The 27,991-nt window shown below is 46.2% G+C and overlaps 1 protein-coding gene across 1 annotated transcript in view; it reads right to left on the minus strand.

The window, feature by feature from the left end:
* Positions 1-903: 903 nt before the first annotated feature.
* SGSH (N-sulfoglucosamine sulfohydrolase) overlaps positions 904-27,991 on the minus strand; it is a 53,068-nt gene continuing 25,980 nt past the window's right edge. Inside the window, exons 3-8 of the mRNA XM_088482660.1 lie at positions 16,424-16,529; positions 15,986-16,136; positions 14,880-15,036; positions 7,351-7,432; positions 4,082-4,285; positions 904-3,430 (exon numbers count right to left, since the gene is read on the minus strand). Coding sequence (XP_088338786.1) covers positions 2,874-3,430; positions 4,082-4,285; positions 7,351-7,432; positions 14,880-15,036; positions 15,986-16,136; positions 16,424-16,529 — 1,257 coding nt within the window. The 3' untranslated portion in view covers positions 904-2,873. The remainder of the gene's footprint in view (positions 3,431-4,081; positions 4,286-7,350; positions 7,433-14,879; positions 15,037-15,985; positions 16,137-16,423; positions 16,530-27,991) is intronic.

Below are 27,991 nucleotides of genomic sequence, written 5' to 3' on the forward strand. Positions count from 1 at the left end.
ACATCTAGGAGCAACATCAGCTTAGTAGGGAAGCTGTAGGCCAGACATTTTTTTTTTCTTAATATGCCAGACTCTAGGTCAACCTCTATAACCCATGGATGCCATATCCCCCAGTGTAATCAGCAAAATAATATTTAAGGCTATATTTACTAAAGGTCGATTTTGATCATTTAAAATCGATAAAAAAATCAATCAACATCGATGTTAGTAAATGTGTGATTTAGCCCGAGAAACATAACATCGATGTTGATTGTATTTTATCGATTTGAAATTGATCAAAAGTGACCTTTAGTAAATATACCCCTTAATGTAAGTCCAGAAATGCTGTGGATTTACAGCTTACACACTTTGACCATTAACTTCCTATATTGAAGGGGCCCATACATCAGCAATCGCAAAAGAACTATTCACAAATCCTGTGATTCCCCCCCCCCCCCTCCTCCCCCCACATTTAAAAATTCCCCAATCCACCAATCTGCACCTATACATTACAGATATTTTCAGTAATTTGCAGAACTTTTCAGGAAAAACAGATGTGCCAAACCTGAAAGGCTCATTCTTTTACTAGAAATTACAGCCCAGATTGGTCAGTGAAATCCAACATGTTGGACAACCTGATTTACGTAGTCAGATTACTTTTCGGTTGGAATCGGCGAAAACAGGGAATTGTCCCAATCCATCGCATATGTATTGGTGCCTTCAGTTGCAAATACACATGAAAAATACCCCTTGTTCAATGTTCACACTGCCATCATCTGATTCCTATAAATTCCTAAGTAATTGAAAGGGGGGGAGGAGTGAAATCAGCAGGATGAGGAGGAAAAAGGAAAATCTCCTTTTGTAGAAAAAAACACGTGATTCAAACCTTGTGCAGAAGCCACTTTACCATTTTCAAAATGAATATACCATATAAAAAGATTTATTCAATAAAATTGATTCAATTCACATCAAAAATACATCTATACAAAAGAAAAGTAACAGTTCCCACATGTATCTATTAAAATAGTAAACCTTAACTTTTATGAACGTTGTGGAGTTCAAGTTTGAAGATGTTAATATGATCCATCAAAACGTTCCTGTGAAGATAAAGTCATAACATCAGGTGAACACATCTCTATGAGCCATAAGCAAAAATAACAAAGGTTTCTTACCTGAATCCTTCTGCTGGCAGCACATGGGTTGAGTGGCAGATTCAGCCCAAGTACTAAGGGCCTGATTCAGACCCGGACGCTAAGCTGCGATCAAACATGGAGTAAACACGTGTTTACAACCAGCGAGCACTCAATCATATGTGATGTATTGCTCTGTCGCTGTGTTTAAAATATTAGCTAAACCCGTTTGTGGTTGGTCCAATCTGTTAATCAAGAGATAGATTCTTGGGATAATCGAATATAAGCGTTTTATTAATACTATGCTTAAATCCTAAACCGAGAGAGCACACTATGGGCGATTGTCATCCATCTGCGCATGCATTGCAGTGCGCGTGTGCAAACCAGTCACTGCGATCGGGAATCGTGCACTCGTAGCACAAAGACTGAGCGCTACTTTGAGTGACAGAAAGTGCAGTTTGTGGGTGGTAACAGAGGAAGGTGCTTGTGAATGGGGGAGTGGTGCTGTGAACGCAGGCGTGTCTGGCCGTCAAAACAGAGGTTTATGGATGTGCATAATTAGCATGGAGGCGTCATTGTACACGTCACTTGGTTGTATTTCAGCCTGCAGTCATTGCGGTGGGGTAGGGTCTACCTCAAGCGCTGCGTACAGGTCTGATGGTTCTGATTAATCATACACTTCCTGGAGATGACGTGTGCTAAGTAAGAAAAGTGGGCGTTTTTATACCAGCGTGCGCTCACTCTGCCATCGCTCTCTAAGACATAGAGGGCGTCCTTACACCAGACAGTGCGATCGCGGATTTTGCATACCCTGCCCTTTTGGATGCGAGCGATCGCAGCTTAGCATCCGGGTCTGAATCGACCCCTAAGTGACAGTAACAGTTTCTAATATGGACACATCTAGAAGGCCATAGCAAACAGATCGGGCGGTCGCACAGTCTGTTAGGGGCAGTTGCTGACTGTTTTGCACTTAGCTAAAAAAGATCCTATTGGTTTTGGCCACAAACATACAGATATCAGCGTGTGTCAAATTTAATATCAGGACTGTTCTTCTAGCATTCAGCAACATCAAAGCTGTCTGTTACGGCAAAGGCTCCTTTCTTTACATTGTAGATTGTCAGGTTTTAATATTAATACACAATTAATTAGATGGTGTTGTTACTTACTAGACAGGAAGAGAAATAAAAATACAATATGTACAATCAATGGAGGGAATAGGTCTACTCACTTCAATTTTAAAGATTTTGTTAATTTGCCTGATCTCAAACTGTTAGTACTGCATTACTGTCAGAATACAAGTGAAACAATAGAATCATACAAGCAACAGAGCAATACAGTGCATATTCAAAAAACAGAAAATACAGTGAGGATACATATATTCATCCAGGTTTTAAAATGGATATAGAGCTGGATAAAATAATGGAAAGGTCTTCATTAAATCTTTATAAAATCTCAAGATCCAATTTGTAAGAGTAGCCATTTTTTTTTTCTTCAAAATTTACAACCACCAGTATTGTTTCTGCGTTCTGTGATATGAAAGGTGTTGTGTTACAGCTCATTATGCAATGGCCGGCACTTTGGTTCTAGTTTTCTGCGTTCTGCGATATGAAAGGTGTTGTGTTACAGCTCATTATGCAATGGCCGGCACTTTGGTTCTAGTTTTCTGCGTTCTGCGATATGAAAGGTGTTGTATTACAGCTCATTATGCAATGGCCGGCACTTTGGTTCTAGTTTTCTGCGTTCTGCGATATGAAAGGTGTTGTATTACAGCTCATTATGCAATGGCCGGCACTTTGGTTCTAGTTTTTCTTCCAGTACTCCATCGGGTGCACACACCCAGGGATCTGCAGTATCCCACTGCCACTCCTGGAGCATCTTCTGCATAACAAATAACACATCCTGGTAGGACGGATCACCGGCCACGTTCCGAATCTCTGTAGGATCCTTTGACCGGTCATACAGTTCCCAACGGTCTCGATAGTAATAATCATGAAGGGTTTTAAACCAGTTTGTGGGCTGGCCAGATACTGTCCTATTCAATATATCTTGAAATGTAGGAGATACATAGAAATCTTGATCAATGAGAAATGGCATCTTAAAATTTAGGTTGTGCACAAGTAAATATTTCATGTGCTGCACCGATCTCATAGGATAGTACATAGTAATCTCATGGTGAGACTGGCTGCCATACACTGTGCTCCATGGCTGCTCTGAATCCAGAGCTGGAAGGAGGGATTTACCAGTAAGATGTACACTCTTACCAAAGAGCTTGTAGCTGGGATACTGAATGGAGAACCAATCTAGCACAGTTGGAGTGATATCTGAGCAAGAGAAAAGGGAATGAGACCATTTTACCAGTGATACAAAAGCACATCACATTTGCATTAGAGATAATAGAAATTACTCTATAGAATATTTGCCTTGTTCCACAATCGACTACAAAACTTTACTAGTGAAACTGAAAGACTGTACAGCCAGAACTTCACACCTCTATGAAACATCCTGTTGCACCGTGGACACTTTACTTACCTATAAAATGTATCCTTCTCCTTTATAGCCTCATAAATTGTTCCAGATTTGCTTATTAGTATGTTATAATGTATATCTGAGAATTTGTATTGGCCAATTTAGCAGATTATTTTAGACTAACAATACTGCAAATATGAATATGGGAACATAAACAAATAAAAGATATCATACATTAAAGAAATCAGATCACTTAGCCCATGGTGATTTACTAGTTAAGCAAAATGATAGGTCTACCTTTTAATACATTGGAAAGTGACTTCAGTCAGTCCTACAATTTCCGCTATCGCTCTCAAAGTGTTTAGTACTGCTGTATACACAGAGAGCAAAGGGTAAAGGAACCAAAAGTTCCCATTTCATGTATTTCAGAAACTCTAGTGTTTGTCTAGATTAGAACATCAGAGGTATTTAGGGTTTATCCTTCAAATTGGTCTCTAGTCTCTCACCAAGTAGACTTGCAAAGGATTCACTGACTTGTCCCCAGCGTCTTGGATGAACAGGAGATGAAACCAACAGGGGCTCTGCTCTTCCCGACCAGTATAGGTTGGTGCGCCCATTGGGGAAAGGAATTCCATTGTCAGAGCTGAATATTACAAGAGTATCATTTGCGTGTCCTGCGCTCTGCACCTCTGCCAGAACCAGACCTATTCCTGTAGAGAATAAGAAAGTAACCAATGAATTAGGATACACAATATGGCTCATGTGAAGGGCTCTATCCCAATAATCACACTAGTATCAAGGTGACAAGTCCAAAGTAGTACCTGGGGGATGTAGCCAGGATTCAGGCAGTCACACTACTGAATCCGGACACATTCAGGTGGTAAGTATTAGGGTTAGGGGGCAGCTTAGGGTTAGGCACTAGGGGGAGGGTTAGAATACTTATCTAAATCTGTCAGGATTTTGACAGTCGAGATCCCGTACCAGGTGGGGCATGTATGCACATACAGGCTTTGTTTTGCTTACTGTACCATTTACTTTTGTTTTAATGAAACTATGGGGCATATCCAATTAATGGCTAATTGTCACGCTGGTCGGGATTCAATTAGCGGGGCTGTGGAGCGCAGGAGTCCCCGCTGTCAGACATTACCTTGCACCTCATGGAGGAGCAAGGTAATATCCGCAGAAAACCGGCCTATTTGGCCTCACGCGAGAGGTAAACACACACAGATTCCGCAGTTCTCGCGGAATCAGTGTGTTCATGCGCGCGAGACCCGAATTAATGGCGCGGGGAAAAAGCTATTTAATTGAATAGCTTAACCCCCCGTGGAGGACTTTTGCCCAGCAATTAGTTGCGGGTGAACTCCCGCCGCTAATTGGATATGCCCCTATATTTTACATTATGAAATGTTTCTCATAGCGAAAGGAACTAAACAACCACATTCGTGCTTTGGCAGATGTTTATGGTTAATGTTTTTTTCAATATAAAACTTTTATTTGCAAGCAGTATATTAACAAAATTCTAAATAAAATAACAGACTAATTTATTTTAATATCACCAAGTCATTTTAGAGTTTATATTCTAATAGAGCCTTTTGGCAGAGAAAAATTTTAATTATAAGAGGTTCTCAGGTTGGGGGAGAAATTAGAAATCCGGATTAAAAATGTGGCCTTTGAAGATTGGGTATCTCATAATTATAACCCGTGTGACTGACACATGCTTGTAGGTCAGTCTTTTCCTATGTCTGCCAAGGTCACGCTGGATGCTGAGAAGTGTGGGAGAGAAACCACCCCTATTTAGCCTAATTTACAAGGAAAGTGATTTCAAGGTAAAACAATATATTCTACCCAAGTATTCATGGTTAAACCTGGAAAATCCCTTTTGAGGGTTTTCCTGGCATTTTTAGTTAAAACTGAGGGAAAGTAAAGAAGAAATATCTGCAGAATCCAGGACTTTCCACTATTATTTCATAAAGTTCCCCTGCTACCAACAGGGGCGCCGAGAGAGAGATGGAGCAGGTACTGATTACCAGGGCCTGCTGGAGGGGCCCAGGTTCACCACTCTCCCCCTCTCTCCTCTCCATTCTGTCAGCAGCACCAGCGCCCAGCACAGGGCTGGGCGGCAGTGAGTACAGGCTTCTGTCTCCTCTGCCTGCACTGATAGGGCACAATCGCGCCCCCCCTGTGGAGCGTGTGAGCAGATGCTATTTTATTTTTGCAAGGAGGTGTAGCCATGCCTCCTTACATTACATCACTAACCCCCCTTCAGGCTACCCCAGTACCCGGCTCTCTACAGCTCTACCTATCACTGCTGCGCCACTGTCACATACAAATTAAATCAGCTTTTCCATTATAGGAGCAATGCAGCCGCTGACTTGTTTCCTCCTCACCGCTAATAATAATGGTATTAAATACCCTTGGGAGATTCCAGGGAAAACCCTATGGCTTACTGCAGTCCCCCATTGCTTAGATCACAGTTTCTCAAACTCGGTCCTCAGGACCCCAAACAGTGCATGTTTTCCAGGTCTCCTCACAGAATCACAAGTTAAAGAATTAGGTCCACCTGTGGATCTTTTCAAATGTGTCAGTGAGTAATGACTACATCTGTGCTCCTGTTGGGTGACCTGGAAAATATGAACTGTGTGAGGTCCTGAGCACAGAGTTTGAGAACCACTGTCTTAGATACAACTGCAATTAGCAGTGATGCCAAGTGTTGCTCCTATGATGGTGAATCCACCCACACAGTGTACACACCATATTGTGTTATATGTTTCAGCTAAATTTATGCTACATTTGTGATGTAATTATCCATTAAAACACTAAGGGGCATATTCAGTTAGGTGTGAAAAGTCGAGTACTGTTCGCATGCCGGACTTTTCACCATCTTCGCTGGTTTTCCATGCGAAAAAGTATCGCGCGCGTCACAGCTTATCTCCGTATTCAATTAGAAAGCGGCGAAAACGTCACCCGGCGAATTCGGAACTAGCGAAAAGTCCTGTAAACAATGGGGAAAACAGTCTGTACCCCCCAAAAAGCTGCACTAACATAGGGGATCACTATAGGGGTGTTCTAGTACCTATAATAAAGCTAAGCTGAGTACTTTAGTTTTCTCAATTGCCAGCTATTAGCGTCTTTGCATAAGTGGTGAAGAATAGCTTTAAGCAATATTTTTTCATCAAAATAACTAGTCCCAGCAAATTTGGGGTACATGAAAATGGGTGCTAGCATATTTTGAAGTTGCTAATGTGAAGTTTAAAAAAAAAAAAAAAAAAAAATCCACCTTCCGCAAGCACCTGCAATCTTAAAAACACCTTGGGCATACTTGGGGACCCCCCCTGGAGTCTATTTAGCTAGTTTTTAAGTTTGCTCCCAACTTTTTTCGCCCCCAAATTGAAAGTACTTTTTTGGGGTGTTCTTAAGGTTTTTTTTTGGACACAGTTTACCTTTGGGGGGCTGTCCCAAGGGTGCAAGGTGGTTCCCGCAAGTTGGTACCCCAACAACCCCAATTCTGCACTTTTTTTTTAAGACAGCTTTCATAGGCGAATCTTTTTCGCTATTCCAATGCATTGACTTTCCGCACCGGCAAAAAGTCTTTGGAATTGAATATGGGGATAAGTTTTCGCCTGGTAAAATGATGTCACCGGCGAAACTTGCTTTTCGCACCTGATTGAATAAGCCACTTATTCTCTTTCATGGAAAAAAAAAATCCAAAAAACATGTCACTTAAAAATCGAAACCTGAAGTATACCAGCACAAAGTATAATAATAATCCACTAACCTTGGTCCATCCGGCCAATTGTTGTATATTGTGCAGCCAGATCAGCTCTCGCACTGGGTGTGTCTGGAATAAAATAAGGAACCTTTGAAAAAGAAGAGAAAAAATTACCATACAGCATACAATTCTGTTTTGCCTGAATTGCATTTACAGTGAGAATACAATCTTCAAGCAGATAAAATTTACCTATGCACTGCTTTTCAAAGCCGCCATATCTTCAGCATTTTGGGCCACTGGATTTAAAGGGGCAATTCTATTAAATACAAAATAGACTTTGTTTTGTATTGAATATAATTGCCTCTTTAAATCCAGCATACAAAAACACAGACTAATCACAATATTAATAGATGGGAATCCCCTAAAATAAAAGACATAAAATTATTCAAATTAAACACCTCCCCTAAGCACTTACTGCTATGCTCCTAAATTAAAAGGGAACCTTTATTTTCTAAAATAATCCAAATGGAAATGACAAAGAACATAAAACAGACATAAATTGCCCCTACAGAGCAGAGAAAAGAGTGATGGAGGGGTAAATATACTCTCAGCCAATCAGAGCTGGTTGATTCCAATTGGTTGGAGCGTGGGTAAACATGTTTAGCAAACGGGCTACATCAGTGGTTCCCCATTTTTTTTGAATCACGGCGTCCTAGTGCATCAGAATTGTTTTCACAGCACCCATAAGCCAAAAGTTTGGTATTGAGAAGTTCAGAAAAAAAATGCAGTGAAGTAAATTGTGCTACCTGTCATCCTTAGGTTTGGTTATATAGTGGTGGACAGGTTTGTGCTTCTGTTTGTGCACATATTTACATTACACTGACCACTGATTTAGTGCTGGACCACCAACCTGAGGCACCCCTGCAAGTGTCCCGAGGCACCCCAGTGTGCCGCGGCATACAGTTTGGGAACCACTGGGTTACATGTTTACTGTACTGAACTTGCATGTTAATGCCCCTAAACTGCCTCTCTCCAGGCATAGAGGGGTACGGTGTGAAAAAGTGTTTGACATGCTATTAAATTTTACTGTAACCTATAATGTTTTTTTTCTACTTCAGGGTCCATAGGGTATCCACAGGATACCTTGGGGTATAGGTGTGACGTCAGTCGCAGGGCACCAAAGAGTTAAGCTTTCAGCCTCCCAGGATGCACTAGGTCCCCCTCCTATACCCCGCCCCCGAGCCAAGGCACCTCAGTTTAGTTTGGTGCCCGGCCGGAGTCGGGTGCACCTGTTGGAGTGGGGGCTAGAAGAGCCCCTGAAGCTTTTTCTTCATGCAGCTGTGGCTGCACATCTGGATGAACAGCATGGACAGTCAGTCCTGACGTCCATGCTGTCTTCCCTACACCCCGCCGGTACCAGAACGCCGGTACTGATCCGGGGATGCTGGTGGGCATCTGGGGTCACAGCTAGCGGTGACGCCAGATGTTCCAGACCATGGCCGGATTCAAGGGGGACAGAGGTAAGCAGCGGGGTCCCGCGGTGGGTCCCCGCTGATCACATGGTCCTAAGTCCCCAGGCAGGGGGCTCCCTGGGGACTGGCTGCAGCGTGGAGCCAGGCGACCAACCTGCGCTTCCACTACCCCCTGGGACAGTGGACCGCAGCAGAGCGGTAGCGCTGCGGCGTCCCAGGGGATAAATGCATGCCAGGGAAGCGCGCCTTCCCTGTCTCACAGCCGGCGCCTCCCCCGCTGTAACACAGCCCTCTCTGCACTGTGCTGACTGGCCCTGTGTCAGCGCTCCTCCCCCAGGCCAGCCTTCTCTCTGCTCCTCGGCGGCCATCTTTTCAGAAGCATGGTGAACGCTGCTGGAAGCCTGCATTGGAAGCATCGTGGTCTGGGTCCCCCCGCATACCTCCCCTCCGCTGTGGTCAGGTCTGTGTATGCAGCGCTGTGTCCTACCAGGCCCTGTGTCTGTGTAGTTGAGTGATCAGCGCTGTTAGTGCAGGAATTGATTTTCTTTGCATTGTATGTGACTGTGCTAGCGCTGCTGCCTGTAACTTTTCTTCTCAAGACTGTCAGCTTTATTACTGTCCCTGTTCTTTCTGCTAAGCCCTTGCGGTGCGGTGCTGCAGGGTGGTCTCTCGCCTATTTAATATATAATTGGTGAGAGGGGTCACATACGTGGTGCCATCATGTCTGAAAGTGATTTTCCCCTCCGGCTACAGTGTACCACGTGTAAAGTACCGATAGCGGAGGGGGAGGGTAGCGCGGAGGGCCTTTGCCGGCAGTGTTTGTCCATGGCACGGCCTCTTACGGTTACAGCACCGGTACAGGAGCCGCCCTGGGCTTGTTTCGCTCAGGCGCTAACAGCTTTAGTGGGCCAGTTAGCTCCGCAGCCTGCGTTTACTCCGATGGGTTTGTCCCAGCAGTCTGTGGTGTCGTCACCCATGCAGGGTTTCCCACGACAATTGGTGGTACCCCACAGTCTCCCTATTTCCCCGCTCCCGGTTTCTCAGGAGCCAGCGTGGGTTAACTCCCTGACGAGTTCTGTACAGCACTTGTCGGATGTGTTGCAAGGGGAGTCTGTGATGCGGCCTCATAAACGGCCGGTGGCGTCTCTGTCCGCTCCTTATGAGGATGACGAAGGGACGTCTGATGATGGGGAGATTCTGGATCCTTACGATCAGGAACCTCTCCATACTAAGGACGCTGATGCCAAGTCCAAAGTATATATTCCTGGACTTATTCGGGCGGTCCGCACAGCCTTGGTGATTGAGGACGAAGTTCCCCCAGCGGCTAAGTCTAAGTATGCCTTTTTTAAAGACGTGAAGGGCGATGCCACAGTCTTTCCTCTTTCGGGTCAGTTGGTGGACCATTTAGAGGAGGTGTGGAAACAGCCTGGCAAAAGATACCAGCCGCAGAGACGCCTGGCGGTGGCTTATCCGTTCGCGGATAATTATTTTGCTAAGTGGGAATCCCCTCCACAGGTGGATTCTCACGTGACCCGTCTTGTCCGTAGTGCCACATTGCCGATGCCATCCATGTCCTCCCTTAAGGATGCTACGGACCGCAAGGTGGAAATCTGCCTGAAGTCCGCTTATTCCCTTGCGGGGGGGGGGCAGCACGGCCGGCTATGGCCATTTGCTGGGTTGCCAGAGCGATGGAGCGCTGGGCGGATTCATTAGAGGCTTCTTTTGATTCCAACTGTCCGGCCGAACAGACGGAGTTGATTGGCAATCTCCGTGATTCGGCCACCTACATCAACGAGGCGGCTCTAGACATTAGTACTCTGGTGTCTAGAATTTCTTCAGCAGCAGTAGCTGCTCGTCGCACCTTGTGGCTGCGATCCTGGAAGGCGGATGCAGATTCCAAGAAGGGTCTGGAAGTGTTGCCGTTTACCGGAGAAGTTCTCTTCGGTCCGGATCTGGATAAGATTGTGGCCACGCTGGCGGCAGCCAAATCGGCTTGTCTCCCGTCGGCCGCTGCTCCTTCTGGTTCTGGACCATCGTCCTTTCGGTCGTCTAGGGCCCAGGGCAGGCCCAAACCACAGTCGTTTCCTCGTCAGGCTGGCTCTAGGAAATCGGTCAAGCCCCGGAAGCAGGCATGGAGTACCAGACATCCGGCCCCCAAGCCAGATGACAAGCCTGCGGCCTGACGGTCCGGGCCTCCCTTTGGGGGATCCCAGGGTGGGAGGCCGCCTGCTGCAGTTCGCCCAGTGTTGGTCGGTCACTACGACGGACACTTGGGTTCTGGAGGTGGTCTCCCACGGGTACACCCTCTCCTTCCGGCACAGACCCCCGGCTCGATTCTTCACCACGGGTCTACCATCAGACCGGAACAAGGCTACGGAGCTGCGGAAGGTATTGCACACTATGCTCCAGGCTGGAGTTATAGTGCCTGTTCCATTCTCCCAGAGGGGCCAGGGTTTCTATTCAAATCTTTTTTTGGTACAGAAACCCAATGGGTCGTATCGTCCGATTCTCAACCTCAAAGCACTCAACAAGTCTTTGCGGGTACCGAAGTTTCGGATGGAGACCCTACGGTCCATCATTCTGGCGCTGGAACCTGGGGACTACATGGTGTCATTGGACATACAGGACGCTTACCTGCATGTCCCTATTCTTTTGCGCCATCAACAGTTCCTCAGGTTTGCAATCCGCAGCGACCACTTCCAGTTTCGGGCGTTACCTTTTGGCCTGGCGACAGCACCACGTGTTTTCACCAAGGTGATGGCGGTCATGGCGGCTTCTCTGCGGCTGCAGGGAGTCCGCATGTTGCCGTACTTGGGCGACCTGTTATTGGTGGCGGGATCTCCAGAGCTCCTGTTACGCCACTTGGACCTGACCATTGCCCTGCTGCAACGGCACGGCTGGCTAATCAACTGGCAGAAGTCCACTCTAATCCCGTCCCGGAGGATTCTGCATCTTGGAGCCTTATTGGACTCGGGACAGCAAAAGATCTTCGTGACGGAGGAAAAGATCTCTGCTTTACAGTCAAAGGTGCGCAGTTGTCTGCACAGCCGCCGGGTGTCTCTACACTCGGCGATGAGGTTACTGGGCTCCATGGTGTCGGTGTTCGACATGGTGGAATATGCCCAGTTTCACTCCAGACCTCTGCAGCACCTGATCCTGTCAAAGTGGAACGGGCTGCCTCAGTCTCTGAAGTCCCAGACGATTGTGTTCACCCCGGAGGTTCGCCTGTCCCTTGCTTGGTGGTTACAGACGACCCACCTCACGTCCGTTCTGGGTTCCAAATTGGGTCCTGTTGACAATGGACGCCAGTCTTCGGGGCTGGGGAGCAGTTTCGGGTCCACATCTGTTCCAGGGCAGGTGGACGCCGACAGAAGCGGAGCTTCCAATCAATATCTTGGAACTCCGTGCGGTCTTCAATGCTCTCCAGCAGGCACATCGGTTTCTCCAGGGTCACCCGGTACAGGTCCAGTCGGACAACGCTACCACCGTGGCCTACATAAACAGGCAAGGAGGAACCCGAAGTCGGGCGGCTCTCGTAGAGGTGTCTCGGATCCTGGTTTGGGCGGAGTGCAATCTTCCGGCCATATCAGCGGTCTTCATCCCGGGAGTGCTCAATTGGGAGGCGGACTTTCTAAGTCGCCAGGACGTTCATCCGGGGGAATGGTCCCTGCACCCGGACGTTTTTCAACTACTGGTGGACAGATGGGGTCTTCCAGAGATCGACCTCATGGCGTCCCGGCACAACAACATGTTGCCGGTGTACGGGTCTCGCACAAGAGACGAAGGGGCGTCTCTGGTGGATGCTCTGTCCGTCCGGTGGACGTTCCGGTTCGCATACCTGTTCCCTCCGGTCTCCCTTCTTCCACGGGTAATCCGGAAATTCAAACAGGAAGGAGGGACGCTCCTGTTGATAGCTCCCGCGTGGCCCAGACGGCACTGGTTCTCAGACCTTCAGGGTCTGTCCGTGGATAGTCCTCTGCGGTTGCCGCTACGACCGGACCTCCTGTCTCAGGGTCCTTGTCGTCACCCGGACCTGACTCGGCTGTCTTTGACGGCGTGGCTGTTGAGACGGCCATGCTGAGGTCCCGGGGGTTTTCCAGCTCTGTGGTGCGTACCATGTTGCGAGCTCGGAAACAGTCTTCCACGAGGATATACCATCGCGTGTGGCATACGTTCTTCCAGTGGTGTCGACCGAGAGGTTATGCACCGCGGGAGTTTCGTCTGTCTCGGATTCTCGCCTTCCTGCAAGCGGGACTAGATCATGGGCTTCGCCTTGCTTCTTTGAAGGTACAGGTTTCGGCCCTGTCTGTCTGGTTTCACCGTAGGATTGCTACAATCCCGGATGTGCGCACCTTTATGCAAGGTGTTGTCCGCATTCAGCCGCCCTTTGTTCCACCTGTGGCGCCTTGGGATTTGGCTGTGGTCCTGAGGGCTCTCCAAGGACCGCCGTTTGAACAACTGGGATCAGTGGATCTTAAATGGCTAACAGCTAAGACTGTTTTCCTTCTGGCTATTGCTTCGGCCAGACGTGTGTCTGAGTTAGGGGCTCTTTCTTGTAGACCCCCTTTCTTGGTTTTTCATGGGAACAGGGCAGTACTCCGCACTCGGCCCGAGTTTCTTCCCAAAGTTGTTTCCCAGTTTCATGTTAACTAGGAAATCGTTGTTCCGGCCTTTAACTCACCGGGTCTTTCCGTAGGTGAGGCCTCTTTGGATGTTGTGCGGGCCTTAAGGACTTATGTTGACCGCACTTCTTCGTTTAGGAAGTCGGACGCTTTGTTTGTCCTCTATGGCTTCCGTAAAAAGGGTTGGCCTGCTTCAAAGCAAACTTTGGCAGCCTGGATCCGTATGGCTATTTCTGAAGCTTATCTTCATGAAGGCCTACCGGTTCCTCCTTCTCTGAAGGCTCATTCCACTAGGTCTGTGGGTCCTTCGTGGGCAGCTCGACGTGGTGCCTCTGCAGTCCAGATCTGCAAGGCTGCTACGTGGTCCTCTGTCCATACCTTCGTGAGGTATTACAGGTTTGACACCTTCGCCTCTCAGGATGCTTCCTTCGGGCGGCGGATTCTCCTTTCAGCACAGGAGCGTCCCCACCCTTGAAGGATACTGCTTTGGGACATCCCCAAGGTATCCTGTGGATACCCTATGGACCCTGAAGTAGAAAATATGAGATATGGTAAGAACTTACCCTTGTTATCTCGATTTCTACGAAGTCCATAGGGTTCCACAGGACTCCCGCCCTGTCGCACCTGTGCTGCAGATGGGCTTTGCTCTGGTCACCGGTTTTCCGTCTCCCTCTGGTGAGAATGTGATTCTTGTATGTGTCCAGATCTTTGTTCTCTCTCTTCCTTCTCCTCCTCCGGCCTATGGCTTGGTAACTAACTGAGGTGCCTTGGCTCGGGGGCGGGGTATAGGAGGGGTACCTAGTGCATCCTGGGAGGCTGAAAGCTTAACTCTTTGGTGCCCTGCGACTGACGTCACACCTATACCCCAAGGTATCCTGTGGAACCCTATGGACTTCGTAGAAATAGAGATAACAAGGGTAAGTTCTTACCATATCTCATATTTTTTAATTACTATAACTACAATGCATACAAAAACAAGATGTCCAAATAATTTATTGCAACCATCCAGCCACACCTCATTCATCCACATATGATGTCATATGAGACAACTAAAGGGAGATAAAATATTAAAGGTAAAATTGGAGTTACAAAAATTAGGTAGTAATGCTGTTTTAGTGGGGTGCCATGCCCTCCCCTTATGGCGGTATCCCACTGAATCAGCCTTCCGAAAGCCGTCCCCACTCGTGGGATGCAGTGTCCAGTGAGGGAGGGAAAGTTGCGGTGAAACAATCACCGCGGGGTGAATTGATGCCATGGGTGTGCGCACGGCTTCTGTTCATGCTGCAGGGAGTGTTTAGGGGCTGCCCAGCATCTCTGAGTGCTGGCAACGCCCCCACAGTGATGTAAAGGGGAAGCACCTCAAGGCCACGCCCCTTTTTGAGTGACCTTTTGACGGCCAGACGTCCTGCCCCCGTGTCCCCCTAGAATGAACACCAATTTAAAAGCAACATTCAGGGATTGTGTCACTTAAATGATGGATTAGGATTACTACAGGTCTAACCTTGACTTGTTCTGGTGTATAATACTGTGGAGTCCAGTCTGGAATTCTTCCCATACCTGGTTCCCCATTTCCAAACTTCTCACAGAATGGTCCATACTGGGGCTGAGAGTGTCCACAGCGGTGGGGGTCATGGAAAGCAACATAAAGAAAGAAAGGTCTTTGGAAGATAGGATGAAACATTGTTATAGTAATCTGTCCAATACAAGCTACTGAGTCACAGGACAACCATGCTTCTCAATATCAACACAGAGTACGATACACATTTGGATAATACAAGAAGCACAGTATAAACTGGTCAGATAACACCATTGTTAGATCAGCTAGCAGAAGACAATGAGTTTAGGGCCTGATTCAGACTTGGGAATAGAGTGAGATATCTATCTCAACTGTGAACCTGAACAAACCATATTGCAATGCAAGGGGTGTAAATACATGCCTTTTTTTTTACATGTGGGGTAAATATTGGCTGATTTTGCATGTAGCCAACATTTACTGCACAGCTTTATTATTGCTCTACAATTTAGATGTCAGTTTGGAGACACTCCTCCCAAATCTAAATCTCTCTGCACATTTTAAATCTGCCCCACCTGCAGTGCAGCATGGTTTCACCAAGATGATCAGTTGAGAGAGATATCTCACTCTATTCCCAAATCTGAATCAGGCCCTTAATCCAGTTAACTCGAATATAAATGCCGGCAACAGCATTGGAACTCGCGGCCCTATCTCTCCCCAGATTCGTGGATTTTTATGCCTACCCATGCTGGCCTGAAAACAAGTCTGCAAATCCAGCAGTACCTTAAGTATGGAATATAGTCGCACTTACTCATGGGGCGAGAACATCTTGGCTAATAGGATATATATGTGCGTTGTGTCTAATATAATATGGAGGGTGAGGGGGGTTAAACTGCAGGCAGAAAATCAGTGTTAGGAGAGAAAACAGGTGACTGCCTGTGGATGTGCTACCTATGACACTACAACAGTATACCTAGAGAAGGGGATGCAGAATTAAAGAGAGCACAGACACTGAAAAAGAAGGAGCATGAACATATTACCAAAAATGTAACCATTTCGAAGGTCCCAAATTAGTTAAGTCCCTCAATGTTCACCTCTTGTCCTGGCTTTGTAAAAATTTTCTGACCAACAATTTAATTCGTGTTATGTTACGGCCAACTTGTAGCACTGAGCTGTTCTCTTCTGTGTAGGAGAAGTCAAATGGATAAACAGCCTCTGGGCCCACATGCTTTTTCCCAATAATTCCTAGAACAAATATAAAGACTGTTAGACAGCTTTATAAATGAATGGCCCCACGTTAGGATTGCGGTTTCATTCAGGCCATGCGTCTGGCCATGTATACTGCATGTCAAATTTGAAGACTTTACTTTTCACTGCTACTATCTCACATCATACAATCATCACAGAGGACAGGTTTACAACCCTAATAAGAAAAAAAGTGACCAACGCAGACAATTAAAAGACAATCTAGGGGGATTATTTCTGCTCATTTGCACATCTGAGTTGCAGGCCATATTCTGGCCATTGCGTACCTGTGCGGATGCCGGCCTGGCTGAGCAGCAGGGGCAGGCTCTGCACGTCATCAAAGGAGTCAAAGTGATGCACATCTTGGTGTAGGCCGTATATGCCATTCTGGTGCTGTAGACAAAGCACATGCCCATTGGTTATGGTCACTAAAAGCCGCATGTGTGTTACAGGTTTTTTTATTTACATTTTAAGTAAAGGTTTAGTAAAGAAAACACAAGCAAGTGACACAATACATTAGTCTCCATAGATTCTCTAAACTGAATTCAATAGAACCAAAAAATAAAAAAACTTATCGACACGTTTGAATCTCCACCCAAAAAGCCTGATTTCTGTACTTACAGCAATCCAATATGTGGATATTTTAGTCATCTTCAATTTACCTGTACTTCAATCAGCGATTAATAAAACTGCATTATTCATTATTAGTGAAGTGGACGCCACATTTGGTAGGATCCATTCTCCTAACTCCAGGTTAATAATGTCTTTATTTGTCCCCATGAAGCTGCACCATGTGGAAGTCTTGCATTTACATATTGTAGCAGAATACAAAAAAACAGCAAGAGCTGAAAAAAATAGTATAAATCAGAAAAAAGCTTCCACTAAATGTATAGGTGTGAGGGATGGGTTCAAAACTACAGAGAAAATCTTCATTAAGATATACGCAGAAGGTAACATTCGGCGGACCCCAATTCACAAGTACAGGTACAGTAAAGAAGGGTGGAATCAAGTTGGTTTCAGCTGCAACTTGCTGACAGCCAAAATGGTCTATGCAGAAACCACCTGGATATTGTATTAGATCATCCAGATGACAAAGCAGTGTATGCTACCATCCGGGAGAGGCTGCATGGGCCAGGGTGCAAATCAGGTATCCATGACTAATACTAAGCCATACTTGTCTCCTAAACTCTATCCTTGTATTTTGAGCTCACATGTAAATAATACTTCACTTATAACATACTGATTTATTATAATTGTGTTTATATAGCGCCAGCATATTCTTTGCAAACACTGTCATAAAATGAAACAGGGTACTAACAGCTAGACAATGATAGTCAGAAACATTTTCCTGTGCAACCTCATGGGAAGTCTGATGCAGGGTGCTACATCACATTTGCTTAAAAGCCCCCATCCCAAAGCAATCAGTTGTGTATACACTCTAATTGGGGCCTAAAGCAGATAATGGAGTCTATTTACTAAGCTGTGTTAGGAGATAAAGTGAACGGTGATAAGGTAGCAGCCAATCAGCTCCTAACTGCCATGTCACAGGCTGTGTTTGAAAAATGACTTTTAGGACCTTGATAACAAAATGAAAAGGTCTATCCCTGAGTCTTTCTAAAAGAATGCACGTGAACTTTAGTTTTATTGCTAAGAGGTCTATTTACTAAGCCTTGGATGGAGATAAAGTGAACGGAGATAAAGTACCAGCCAATCAGCCCCTAATTGCCATGTCACAGACTGTGTTTGAAAAATGAGTTAGGAGCTGGTTGGTTGGTACTTTATCTCAGTCCATTTAATCTCTCTCCAAAGCTTAGTACATAGACCCCTCATTTTTAATTTTTTCATTCCGGTGTGAACAGCTGGACCCAGGAAACAACCAGTTTCCAGCCGCAAGTGCAAAAGGGGTACAACCTGGCTCCAACCCATGTTCACTCCGTGCTCGGTGTCCCTGGTTGGAGATGGATTTTTGGTGGAAAAGGGGTATTAGTCTGCCTCCAGTCACATATAGGAGGGAAATCAATTAGGTGCGAGTTTGCAAAATGCGATAGACTCGCACACTTCTTCTTGCGCACACCCGAGATACACACAATTTAATTAGAAATGCCGATGTGCACTACTCGCAGTGAGAGTGCGAACTTTGTACGCTTTTAAAAGATGTTAAATGGACGATTTGTGCATTTAAAAAAAAAAAAAGTTAAATATAAAAATCTGCAGAATTTCATTTACCGTATATACTCGAGTATAAGTCGACCCGAATATAAGCTGAGGTACCTACTTTTACCACAAAAAACTGGGAAAACTTACTGACTCGAGTATAAGCCTAGGGTGGGAAATGGCAGCAGCTGGTAGTGCCCCCAGTAGTAATTCCCCCTGGTTGTGCCCCCAGTAGTAATCCCTCCTGGTAGTGCCCCCAGTGGTAATCCCCCCTTTCAGTGCCTCCAGTAGTAATCCCCCCTGGTAGTTCCCCCTGTAGTAATCCCCCCCTGGTAGTTCCCCCAGTGGTAATAACCCCTTTTAGTGCCCCCTGTAGTAATCGCCCCCTTGTAGTTCCCCCAGTGGTAATAACCCCTTTTAGTGCCCCCTGTAGTAATCCCCCCCTTGTAGTTCCCCCAGTGGTAATAACCCCTTTTAGTGCCCCCTGTAGTAATTGCCCCCTGGTAGTGCCCACTGTAGTAATCGCCCCCTGTAGTCCCCCCCCCCCCAGTAGAGAGAAAAGTAATAAGAATAAAAAAAAATCACTTACCTGAAACTCCGGCTCCTGGTCCCGCCGCTAACAGCTCCTCCGGCCGCTTTGTATGGGAGAGACGTCATTACTCATGACGTCTCTCCCATTATCCACTGCGGGAGCCGGAAGATGGCTCCCGCAGTGGGAACAGCAGCAGCCGCTGAGAGTCTGACAGACTCTCAGCGGCTGCTGATTACAGCAAACACACAGCTGCCGGCTCCGTCGGCTGTGTGTTTGTGCTGTGTAGCGCTGACCGAACTCCGTCCGGTCAGCGCTACACTTCACTCGAGTATAAGCCGAGGGGGTACTTTTTCAGCACAAAAAATGTGCTGAAAAAGTCGGCTTATATTCGAGTATATACGGTAATTACAAAAGAATTAAACAGAAAAAAAAAAGAAAAAAAAATTGGGGGTACTTTGCAGCAACTGTAAAAAAAAAAAAAACCCTAAAATAATAAAAACTATTTTTCATTGAAATAAATACTTTTATTAAATTTGTTTGGTGCATTATTTAGCTAAAAACCTTATTTTGGGGTAATTTGAGGCCATTTATTTATTTTTCACCCCAAACATTACATGTAATTATTGGCCCAATTAAGCTAATTTAAAAGTTCCAAATGCCTAATTAGTCATTAGAGGGGGGGTGTCCAAGGGGTTCTGAAGCAAGTCCCGACATTTTTAAAAGATTTTCCCTTCCTTTTCACCTACTCAGGGGGGTTTGAATAAAAACAGGCAAATTTACTATGAAAAAGAAATGCGAGTTTGGAATTGAATTGTAAATGTAATTCGCAATGCAAATTTGCTGTGAATTCGCCTCGCGGGACCAAACTCACACCTATTTGAATTGCCCCCATAAAGAGTGCACTTGCACACTAAAAATTAATAGTCTAGATGGTATAGTCCCATTAACCATAAATCCCCAAAATTTGTCATTCCCACTTCAAGTACCAATCATATGGGGCCTATAGGAAAAGCAATATGACTATCAGTTCATTTTATAGGAGAGATTAGGGTTTGAGGAGACTGATGGGTGGATATTTTGTCATAATCTTACCAGGCTGGGAAGCAGTGTCGGACAGGGGCATGAAGGGCTCCCAGGGGGAATGAAATTGTAGGGGCCCCCTGAAGGGTGGCGACACAAAGCTGAGAGGTGAAGCCAGCCACCATAAGAAAAAGTATAACTGCCCCGGTAACCTTATCTGAGTGCTTCTTCTTTCCGCAATAAAAGGGGCCTGGGTATTATCATTATAATTTATTTATATAGCACCACAAGTTTTCCGCAGCACCTTACAAAGTACATAAACAAACAGGTGTCCAGTGACTTACAGTACAATACAATGCAATGCAGGACATGTATAATATACATTGCTACATTAGCGACTAGAACACCCACATAAGCAGCAGAGCATAAGCAACCAAGTGTTAGGTGCCCTAGTGGGGAGTAACAAGTAGATGCACAAGAGGGTAGAGGGCTCTGCTCGTAAGAGCTTACATTCTAAAAGGGAGGGGCAGACAAACAGGTGTGACACAGATGGGGTAGACAGGGAGGAAGGAGCATATAGCAACAAGTTAGGATGAGGACTGGAAGGCATTAATTGTAGCGGGTCTTGAGAGCCCATTTGAATGATTGCAGAGAGGTGGAGAGTCTGATCGGGAGAGTGAGAGAGTTCCAGAGGTGGGAAGCAGCAGGGGCATATTCATGGAGATGGGAGTGGGAGGAAGTAATCAGTTGGCATGAAAGGCGGCGTGCATTTGTTGAACAAAGAGGGCGGACAGGAGAGTGAAGGGAAAGGAGATCAGAGATGTAAATGGGAGAGAATTGGGTGAGGGCTTTGTAAGAGAGCGTGAGAACCTTGAATTGGGTTCTGAAAGGGAAGGGGAGCCAGTGGAGGGCTTGTAGGAGAGGGGAGGCAGATGTAGAGCATTTGGAGAGGAAGACGAGCTGTGCAGCAGCATTGAGGACAGACTGGAGCAGAGAGAGAGATGGCATTTGGGGAGGCCAGATAGGAGAGGTTACAGTAGTCCAATCTGGAGATGACCAGTGAGTGTATGAGGGTTTTAGTAGCATCCTGGGTGAGATAGGGTCTGATCGTGGAAATATTTTTGAGATAGAAACGACAGGACTGCGAGAGAATAACTCCAGGATAACTCCAAGACAGCGCACTTTTGGGCTAGATGAGATAGTTGTGCAGGTACAGGTTGAGTCTATAATAACCTATATTCTAAAAAACTGAATATTTCGGGGCAGCCGTGACATCATGACGTGGCCTGACGTCATGATGTCACTAGTGTCTAAGGCCAATGACTAGTGGCATGGGTGTGGCTTCATAAGCATTCCCTCACCAGAAAAATGATTCAAGTCTCATCCACATGTCTGACCAACCTGCAGCACACACCAGACGCCACGTTACACCTGCCGGACTCCCTGCGACATCCGGCAGACTCCCCCCGCAGCACCCGCCCGGCCTCCTGAGACACTCGAAGCACCCGCCGGACCCCCCCCCCCCACGGCACCGCCGGAAATCCCAGCAACACTCGCCGGACCCCCTGCAGCATACGTCCAGGAGGCAGCATACGTCCTCCTGTGATACCCACAGCACATGCTGAACCCCCACCGCGGCGCCCGCCAGACCCCCTGTGACACTCGCCGGGCCTTCTATGACACCTGCCAGACTCCCACAGCATCCAACGCACCTCCTCCAAAAGATAGTCCGAAAAAAAAAATACAAAATCCGAAATGCTCCTGGTCCCGAGCATTTCAGATATGGGAGACTCAACCTGTAGCACATCATACAGCCAATATACACAATTTATGCAGATTTTATACTCCGATCCAGCACTGCGCACCGGGGAAGGGCTTCGATCCTGCCCTGCGCACCGGGGTAGGGCTCCGATCCAGCCCTGCGCACCCGGGAAGGGCTCCGATCCAGCCTTGCGCACCGGGGAAGGGCTCCGATCCACCCCTGCGCACCGGGGAAGGGCTCCGATCCACCCCTGCGCACCGGGGAAGGGCTCCGATCCACCCCTGCGCACCGGGGAAGGGCTCCGATCCACCCCTGCGCACCGGGGAAGGGCTCCGATCCACCCCTGCGCACCGGGGAAGGGCTCCGATCCACCCCTGCGCACCGGGGAAAGGCTCCGATCCACCCCTGCGCACCGGGGAAGGGCTCAGATGCACCCAAAGTACACCAGGAAAGTGGTATTTGCATAAAGTCACAGACATGCGACCGACAAAAGATGCACACACGGACACTGTAGCGTCTGTCTCAGTATCACCCTCACAATCTATAATGTACAATATAGGCGAGGAGAATATACATACTGGCTTTTGGAGATATGCTTTTATCTTACATGTACTGTACACTGGCCAAGGGCTGACCTGTGTGTTGGCATTAAAGTATAATGTATGTTGGTATGGGGTCAACACTGCCATTGCACACAGAAGGTTAAAATGTTCATCACAAATACAACAAACCTAAATGCATAAAATAACATTAAAAGAAAACAGTATCAAGAAAAAAATAAATAAAAATCAATAATACATATAGAATGGGTAGGATTATTTTCAATTAGTGTTCTGTACTGTCCACACCATTCCCCTTGCTACTTCCCAGGGTACAGATACTGAGCTGCGAGGGGGAGGGGTGAGTTGGGATCATCCGTAGGTACAGTACCCACACTCACCCAGCAGAGGGTCGGTAGACAGATCTCCACTCCCCCGGATGATAGCTGGCGCTTCCAGGCTGCTCCTGTCTCCCTGCAGTGCTGAATGATGCTGCAGCTGCTGCTCTCAATTTAGAAATCTATTCTCCAGTGCTAGTCAGTCACTGACAGTCAGAGCCCGCCACCACCTCTCTGTGTCTTTGCAAGCACTGCAGCCAACAGGGATAGTCACAGGCAGAAGTGTACAGCAATCCATCCATCTCAGACACTGAAGGCTCCGCCCTGACACTGAAGGCTCCGCCCTCTCCCTTCCAGTGCTGCTAATATTTGGATAATCTGAGAGAGTCCAAGGGTTTAGAAAAAGAACACACATATTAATTACCTGTTGTTGGGTGGCCTTGCATCCTTACTGTGTAAAAGGGCTATTCTTGCGGACCGTGGCAGCGCCATAGACCCCGCCCTCCCATGGTAGAGGGAGGGGCTTCGAGTCACTGGGGCCCACCGGGGAATACCTCGGCTCCCTAGCAGGCCAGTTCCGAGTCTGCTGGGAAGTATGCATTAAGGAAGTGGTTCTCAAACTCTGTCCTCAGCACCCCACACAGTTCATGTTTTGCAGGTCACCCAGCAGCTGCACAGGTGTACTCATTGCTCACTGACACATTTTAATAGATCCACAGGTGAAGCTAATTATTTCAATTGTGATTCTGTCAGGAGACCTGCAAAACATGCACTGTTTGGGGTCCTGAGGACTGAGTTTGAGAACCTGTGCATTAAGCAATAGAAACAATAGTGTAATGCTCAGCTTAAGTGTTTTCTAAAAAGTTTATTTTGGTGCACTACGCACACAGCTAATAAAAATAGTTGTGCTTACTTACAGTGAAAAAACAGGATCTGTAGAAATGACTAATGGAAGTTTTGCAATCACTCTCTTGCCTAACTAGATACATACTGAGAGTTTGGAGAAAACAAAACATGGTCTTTAGATATTTTGTTTAAGATGATATGCAGTCAAAAATTCCCCCTAACAATGCAAAACTATAATATCCCTGAAGAAGTGGTGTAGAATCATGAACGTATTGTGAAGCTTTCAATGCATTTCACATTTTGTACACTTTTATAGTAAAACACAAGGGGGTCCATTTGTTAAAAATTGTAATTGCCCCAAGCAATTTTTGGATCTGGCACACAGTGAGTTGAGGAGGTAGATCCAAAATTACCAGATACATTCAATATTGCTCTGGTGCAGCTGCTACAAAAAGCATGGGCCACATCAGCACTGCAAGGTAAGCAGGACATATCCATATCCTTCAAAAGGAGGTGAACATTTATATTTTATTTTCTCTACTTTAAGGAATGATAAAAGAGCCACAAGATGTGGAATGCAGTTCACCATAGATTACAGTAACTCTGCCCCAGCAATCTTCACTCAGGAAATCAAGTGTCTACATTTATCACAAGAGCATATAACTTCCAGGGTTTAATATTCAGGTTGAGTCTCCCATATCCAAATATTCCGAAATACTATATTTTTTTTTTTACCATGACTGAGATAGTAAACCCTTTGTTTTTTTGATAGTTTAATGTACGCAAACTTTGTTTAAAGCACAAATGTATTAAAAATATTGTATAAAATCACCTTTAGGTTGTGTGTATAAGGTGTATATGAAACATAAATAAATTTCATGTATGTACACAAACTTTGCTTGAGCCACAAAATTATTGAAAATATTGTATAAAATTACCTGCATGCTGTCTGTATAACGTGTATATGAAACATAAATGCATCCTGTGTTTAGATTTGGGTCCCATTCCCAAAATATCTCATTATGGCATGCAATTATTCCAAAATACGGAATATTCTGTTATCCAAAATACTCCTGGTCCCAAACATTTTGGATATAGGAGACTCAACCTGTATTGTATTTTTACACTTTGTGGAATAAGAATAGACTTTTTTTTTTAGTAATTTACTATTAAATACCTGACAGAGTTCTAACAGCACATTTCCAAACAAGTTACTGAAAAGTATCACTCAGGGAAAAAAGTTTAATAAAAGCTTTTATTTATATCTCCAGAGAAACTAGATTATTGTGGAGCTGGTAGGAACAAGACAGCCTGCTGCAGTAAAAGAGGTATGCCAGTCTCACATAGATAGACAAAAAAAAACAATTATACTGCGCCGGTGTGTTTCAATCAGAACAACATGTGATCACATTTAAAAATGTATTAAATAAAAATACTTAAATAAAAGACATATAAATCAGCAATATGTAGCAGATAAAAAATACTATTCGGAATTCTACACACAAGGTATACAATCAACTACTAGTCTAGATTTAGTGTATTAAATATACCAAGGTTTAAATATTTAAGAGAAATATAAACTGGCTAAAATAGCTTGAAACCACATTAGTATAAAGTCCAGCACCCTAGCAGTGTCATATAAAGAGTATTTAATCCAATCAGTCTTTTTTTATCCTCTCCATCGGATTGAATAGACTTTTGTACAAAGGCAATATACCCTGAGTGGTACTGCAGGGTCTAACTAGAAAAAAACGTCAGGTATCTGACTGTACTGGCCAGGTTAGGGATTAAAAGATGTATTCCCTTAATAGTTCATATCAAGCATTACGGCAGAAGATACCCTTACCTGGGTCCCCGTCATGTGGCAAGCTGCTATGTAGAGATGATAGCAGCTAGTTAGCCTAAGCTCTGCGTCACCTCCGTCTCCCTTGGTGAGCGGTGACACAAGCTGCGGCCACAATAAGCGTGGTGATCTGGCCGGCTTTTGTAGAATAGGAGCAGGTGATTCAGTAATAGTCCCCTCCTTAGTGGGGCGTCTGCAGTAGCGCAGTATCCCCGGGTCCTTTGGGTAGTTGCCAGTTCAAGTGCAGGGTAATCTGAGCCCGATAAGGTGAAGAGCAGCTGGACATATAGGAAGGGAGACGGAGGTGACACATAGAGCTTAGACTAACTAGCTGCTGAGACACACCAGCGGAGTATAATTGTTTTTATTTATTTATTTATATCTCACCCAACTACCTCAATACCAGCTGTATTGGAGGAGATCGCTCATTTCTGTTCCTTTGCTGGATATAGGGTCAATTTACAAAAATCATTCGACCCGGCCTGATCCGCCAACATCCCATTCTTACCTTCCATTTACATATAGCTACCTCTCAATTGAAATATCTTGGTATTAATATTACGCCCTCTATGACTGGCATCTATGCTACTAACCTTCCCCAGATTATTAATAAGATCCAACATGTATTGTTCCCTAAACTGGCTTATTCTCTCCAAATGCTTCCCTTTTTTAATTTAAATCAGATATTGCAATATGTACTAAAGCTTTCCAATGATTTATATGGAATCATAGGAAGCCAAGGATAGCTAGGAGCAGACAACCCAAAGATAGAGGTGTCCTAGGTTTACCGGACATAACATTTTCTCAAGCAGCAGCTTTCCATATATTTCTGATTAGTGTTTGGGTCATGCTCATTTTACTAGTCCACTCTTGGAGGGAGCCTTGTTCTCTCCCTACTCCCCTGTAGCCCTCTTCTTTACTATAAACTCCCCCTGGGAATAGCACATAATCTTCTATTTAGGGACACCTATGCGGCTTGGCTCACGATACATAAGTGTTTGGATTCTAGTCCTTACCGTTACAGGGCAGTGGCGTAACTATAAATTTTGCTCCCCCTACCAATATTTTTTCTGTTGCCCTCCCCCATAAACCCCCCCCTCGGCATTTTGGTAAAATAATTACAGGGCCATTTATACAAAATTTGGCCCCCAGTGCAAAAGTAAAAAATTTGCTCCCGCCCCCCCACCAGACAGTTTACAGTATACAGTAGTGCCCTTATACAGTGCCCCCAGAAGTGGTCCCCCTATGCAGTGCCCCAGGTAGTCATCCCCCTATGCAGTGCCCCTTATATAATGCCCTCAGTAGTAGACCCCCTTAAATAGTGACCCCAGTACTAACCCCCCAGCAGTGCTCCCAGTAGTAGTAGTCCTCCCCCAGCAATGCCCCCAGTAGTAGTGGTCCCACCAGCGCAGTGCCCCCAGTAGTGGTCCCACCAGTGCAGTGCAGTCCCACCAGTGCAGTGCCCCCAGTAGTGGTCCCACAAGTGCCTCCAGTAGTAGTCCCCACCAGCAATACCCCCAGTAGTAGTCCTCCCTCCCAGCAATGCCCTGAGTAGTAGTCCTCCCTCCCAGCAATGCCCCCAGTAGTAGTAAACAACCCCCCCAGCAATGCCCCCAGTAGTAGTAGTAAACCCCCCCAGCAGTGCCCACAGTAGTAGTAAACAACCCCCCGCAGCAATGCCCCCAGTAGTAGTAGTAGTAGTAGTAAACAAACCCCCCCAGCAATGCCCCTAGTAGTAGTGAACAACCCCCCCCAGCAATGCCCCCAGTAGTAGTCCCCCCTCCCAGCAATGCCCCCAGTAGTAGTAGTAGTAGTAGTAGTAAACAACCCCCCCAGCAATGCCCCTAGTAGTAGTAAACAACCCCCCCCAGCAATGCCCCCAGTAGTAGTCCCCCCTCCCAGCAATGCCCCCAGTAGTAGTAGTAGTAGTAAACAACCCCCCGCAGCAATGCCCCCAGTAGTAGTAGTAGTAGTAGTAAACAAACCCCCCCAGCAATGCCCCTAGTAGTAGTAAACAACCCCCCCCAGCAATGCCCCCAGTAGTAGTCCCCCCTCCCAGCAATGCCCCCAGTAGTAGTAGTAGTAAACAACCCCCCCCAGCAATGCCCCCAGTAGTAGTAGTAGTAGTAAACAACCCCCCCAGCAATGCCCCCAGTAGTAGTAAACAACCCCAGCCCCCACCAGACAGACACACAAAATCCACTTACCTTGATCAACGCTCCAGCATCGGCTCCTCCGACGTAATGACATCTCTCCCATCATCACCCACTGTGGGAGCCGGAAGAGCCCAGCTCCAGCAGTGGGCGCAAGACAAGCAGCCGATGAGTCTGTCTGACTCATCGGCTGCTAAAACAAACACACAGCTGCCAGCACCGGCGGCTGTGTGTTTGTTATACTACCGCCCTGCCTGCGTGACTAACAGATGCTAGAGGTCCAGTAGGACCTCTAGCATCTGTCTCCTCCTAGGCGGTGGCCATTTTTGGAGGGCCGTTTTCTGCAGATTCCATGCGGACGGCTAGTACGCATGGAATCTGTGGCCACCTAGCCCCACAAGCCCCCGCGCCCCCAAGCCAACGCAGGGTCTGCGGGGGCTGTAGTTACGCCACTGACTACACGGAAACAAAAGGGAATTGCAGCAATCCGTGATATATTTGATCCTGGACGACAACTTTATTCCTTTCAATAATTTAAAAATCTGTACACTATTCCCAACTCCCAATTTTTTCGATATCTGCAGGCTAGACATTATGCATTTAGCAAGTTGCCCCCCAGCACCTCCTGCCTTTCGATGACTCAATGTCCCATTCGTTCACTTTTTACA

This window comes from Taudactylus pleione, unplaced genomic scaffold (genome assembly GCF_031769625.1).
Source record: "Taudactylus pleione unplaced genomic scaffold, aTauple2 ptg000290l, whole genome shotgun sequence".
NCBI lineage: Eukaryota > Metazoa > Chordata > Amphibia > Anura > Myobatrachidae > Taudactylus > Taudactylus pleione.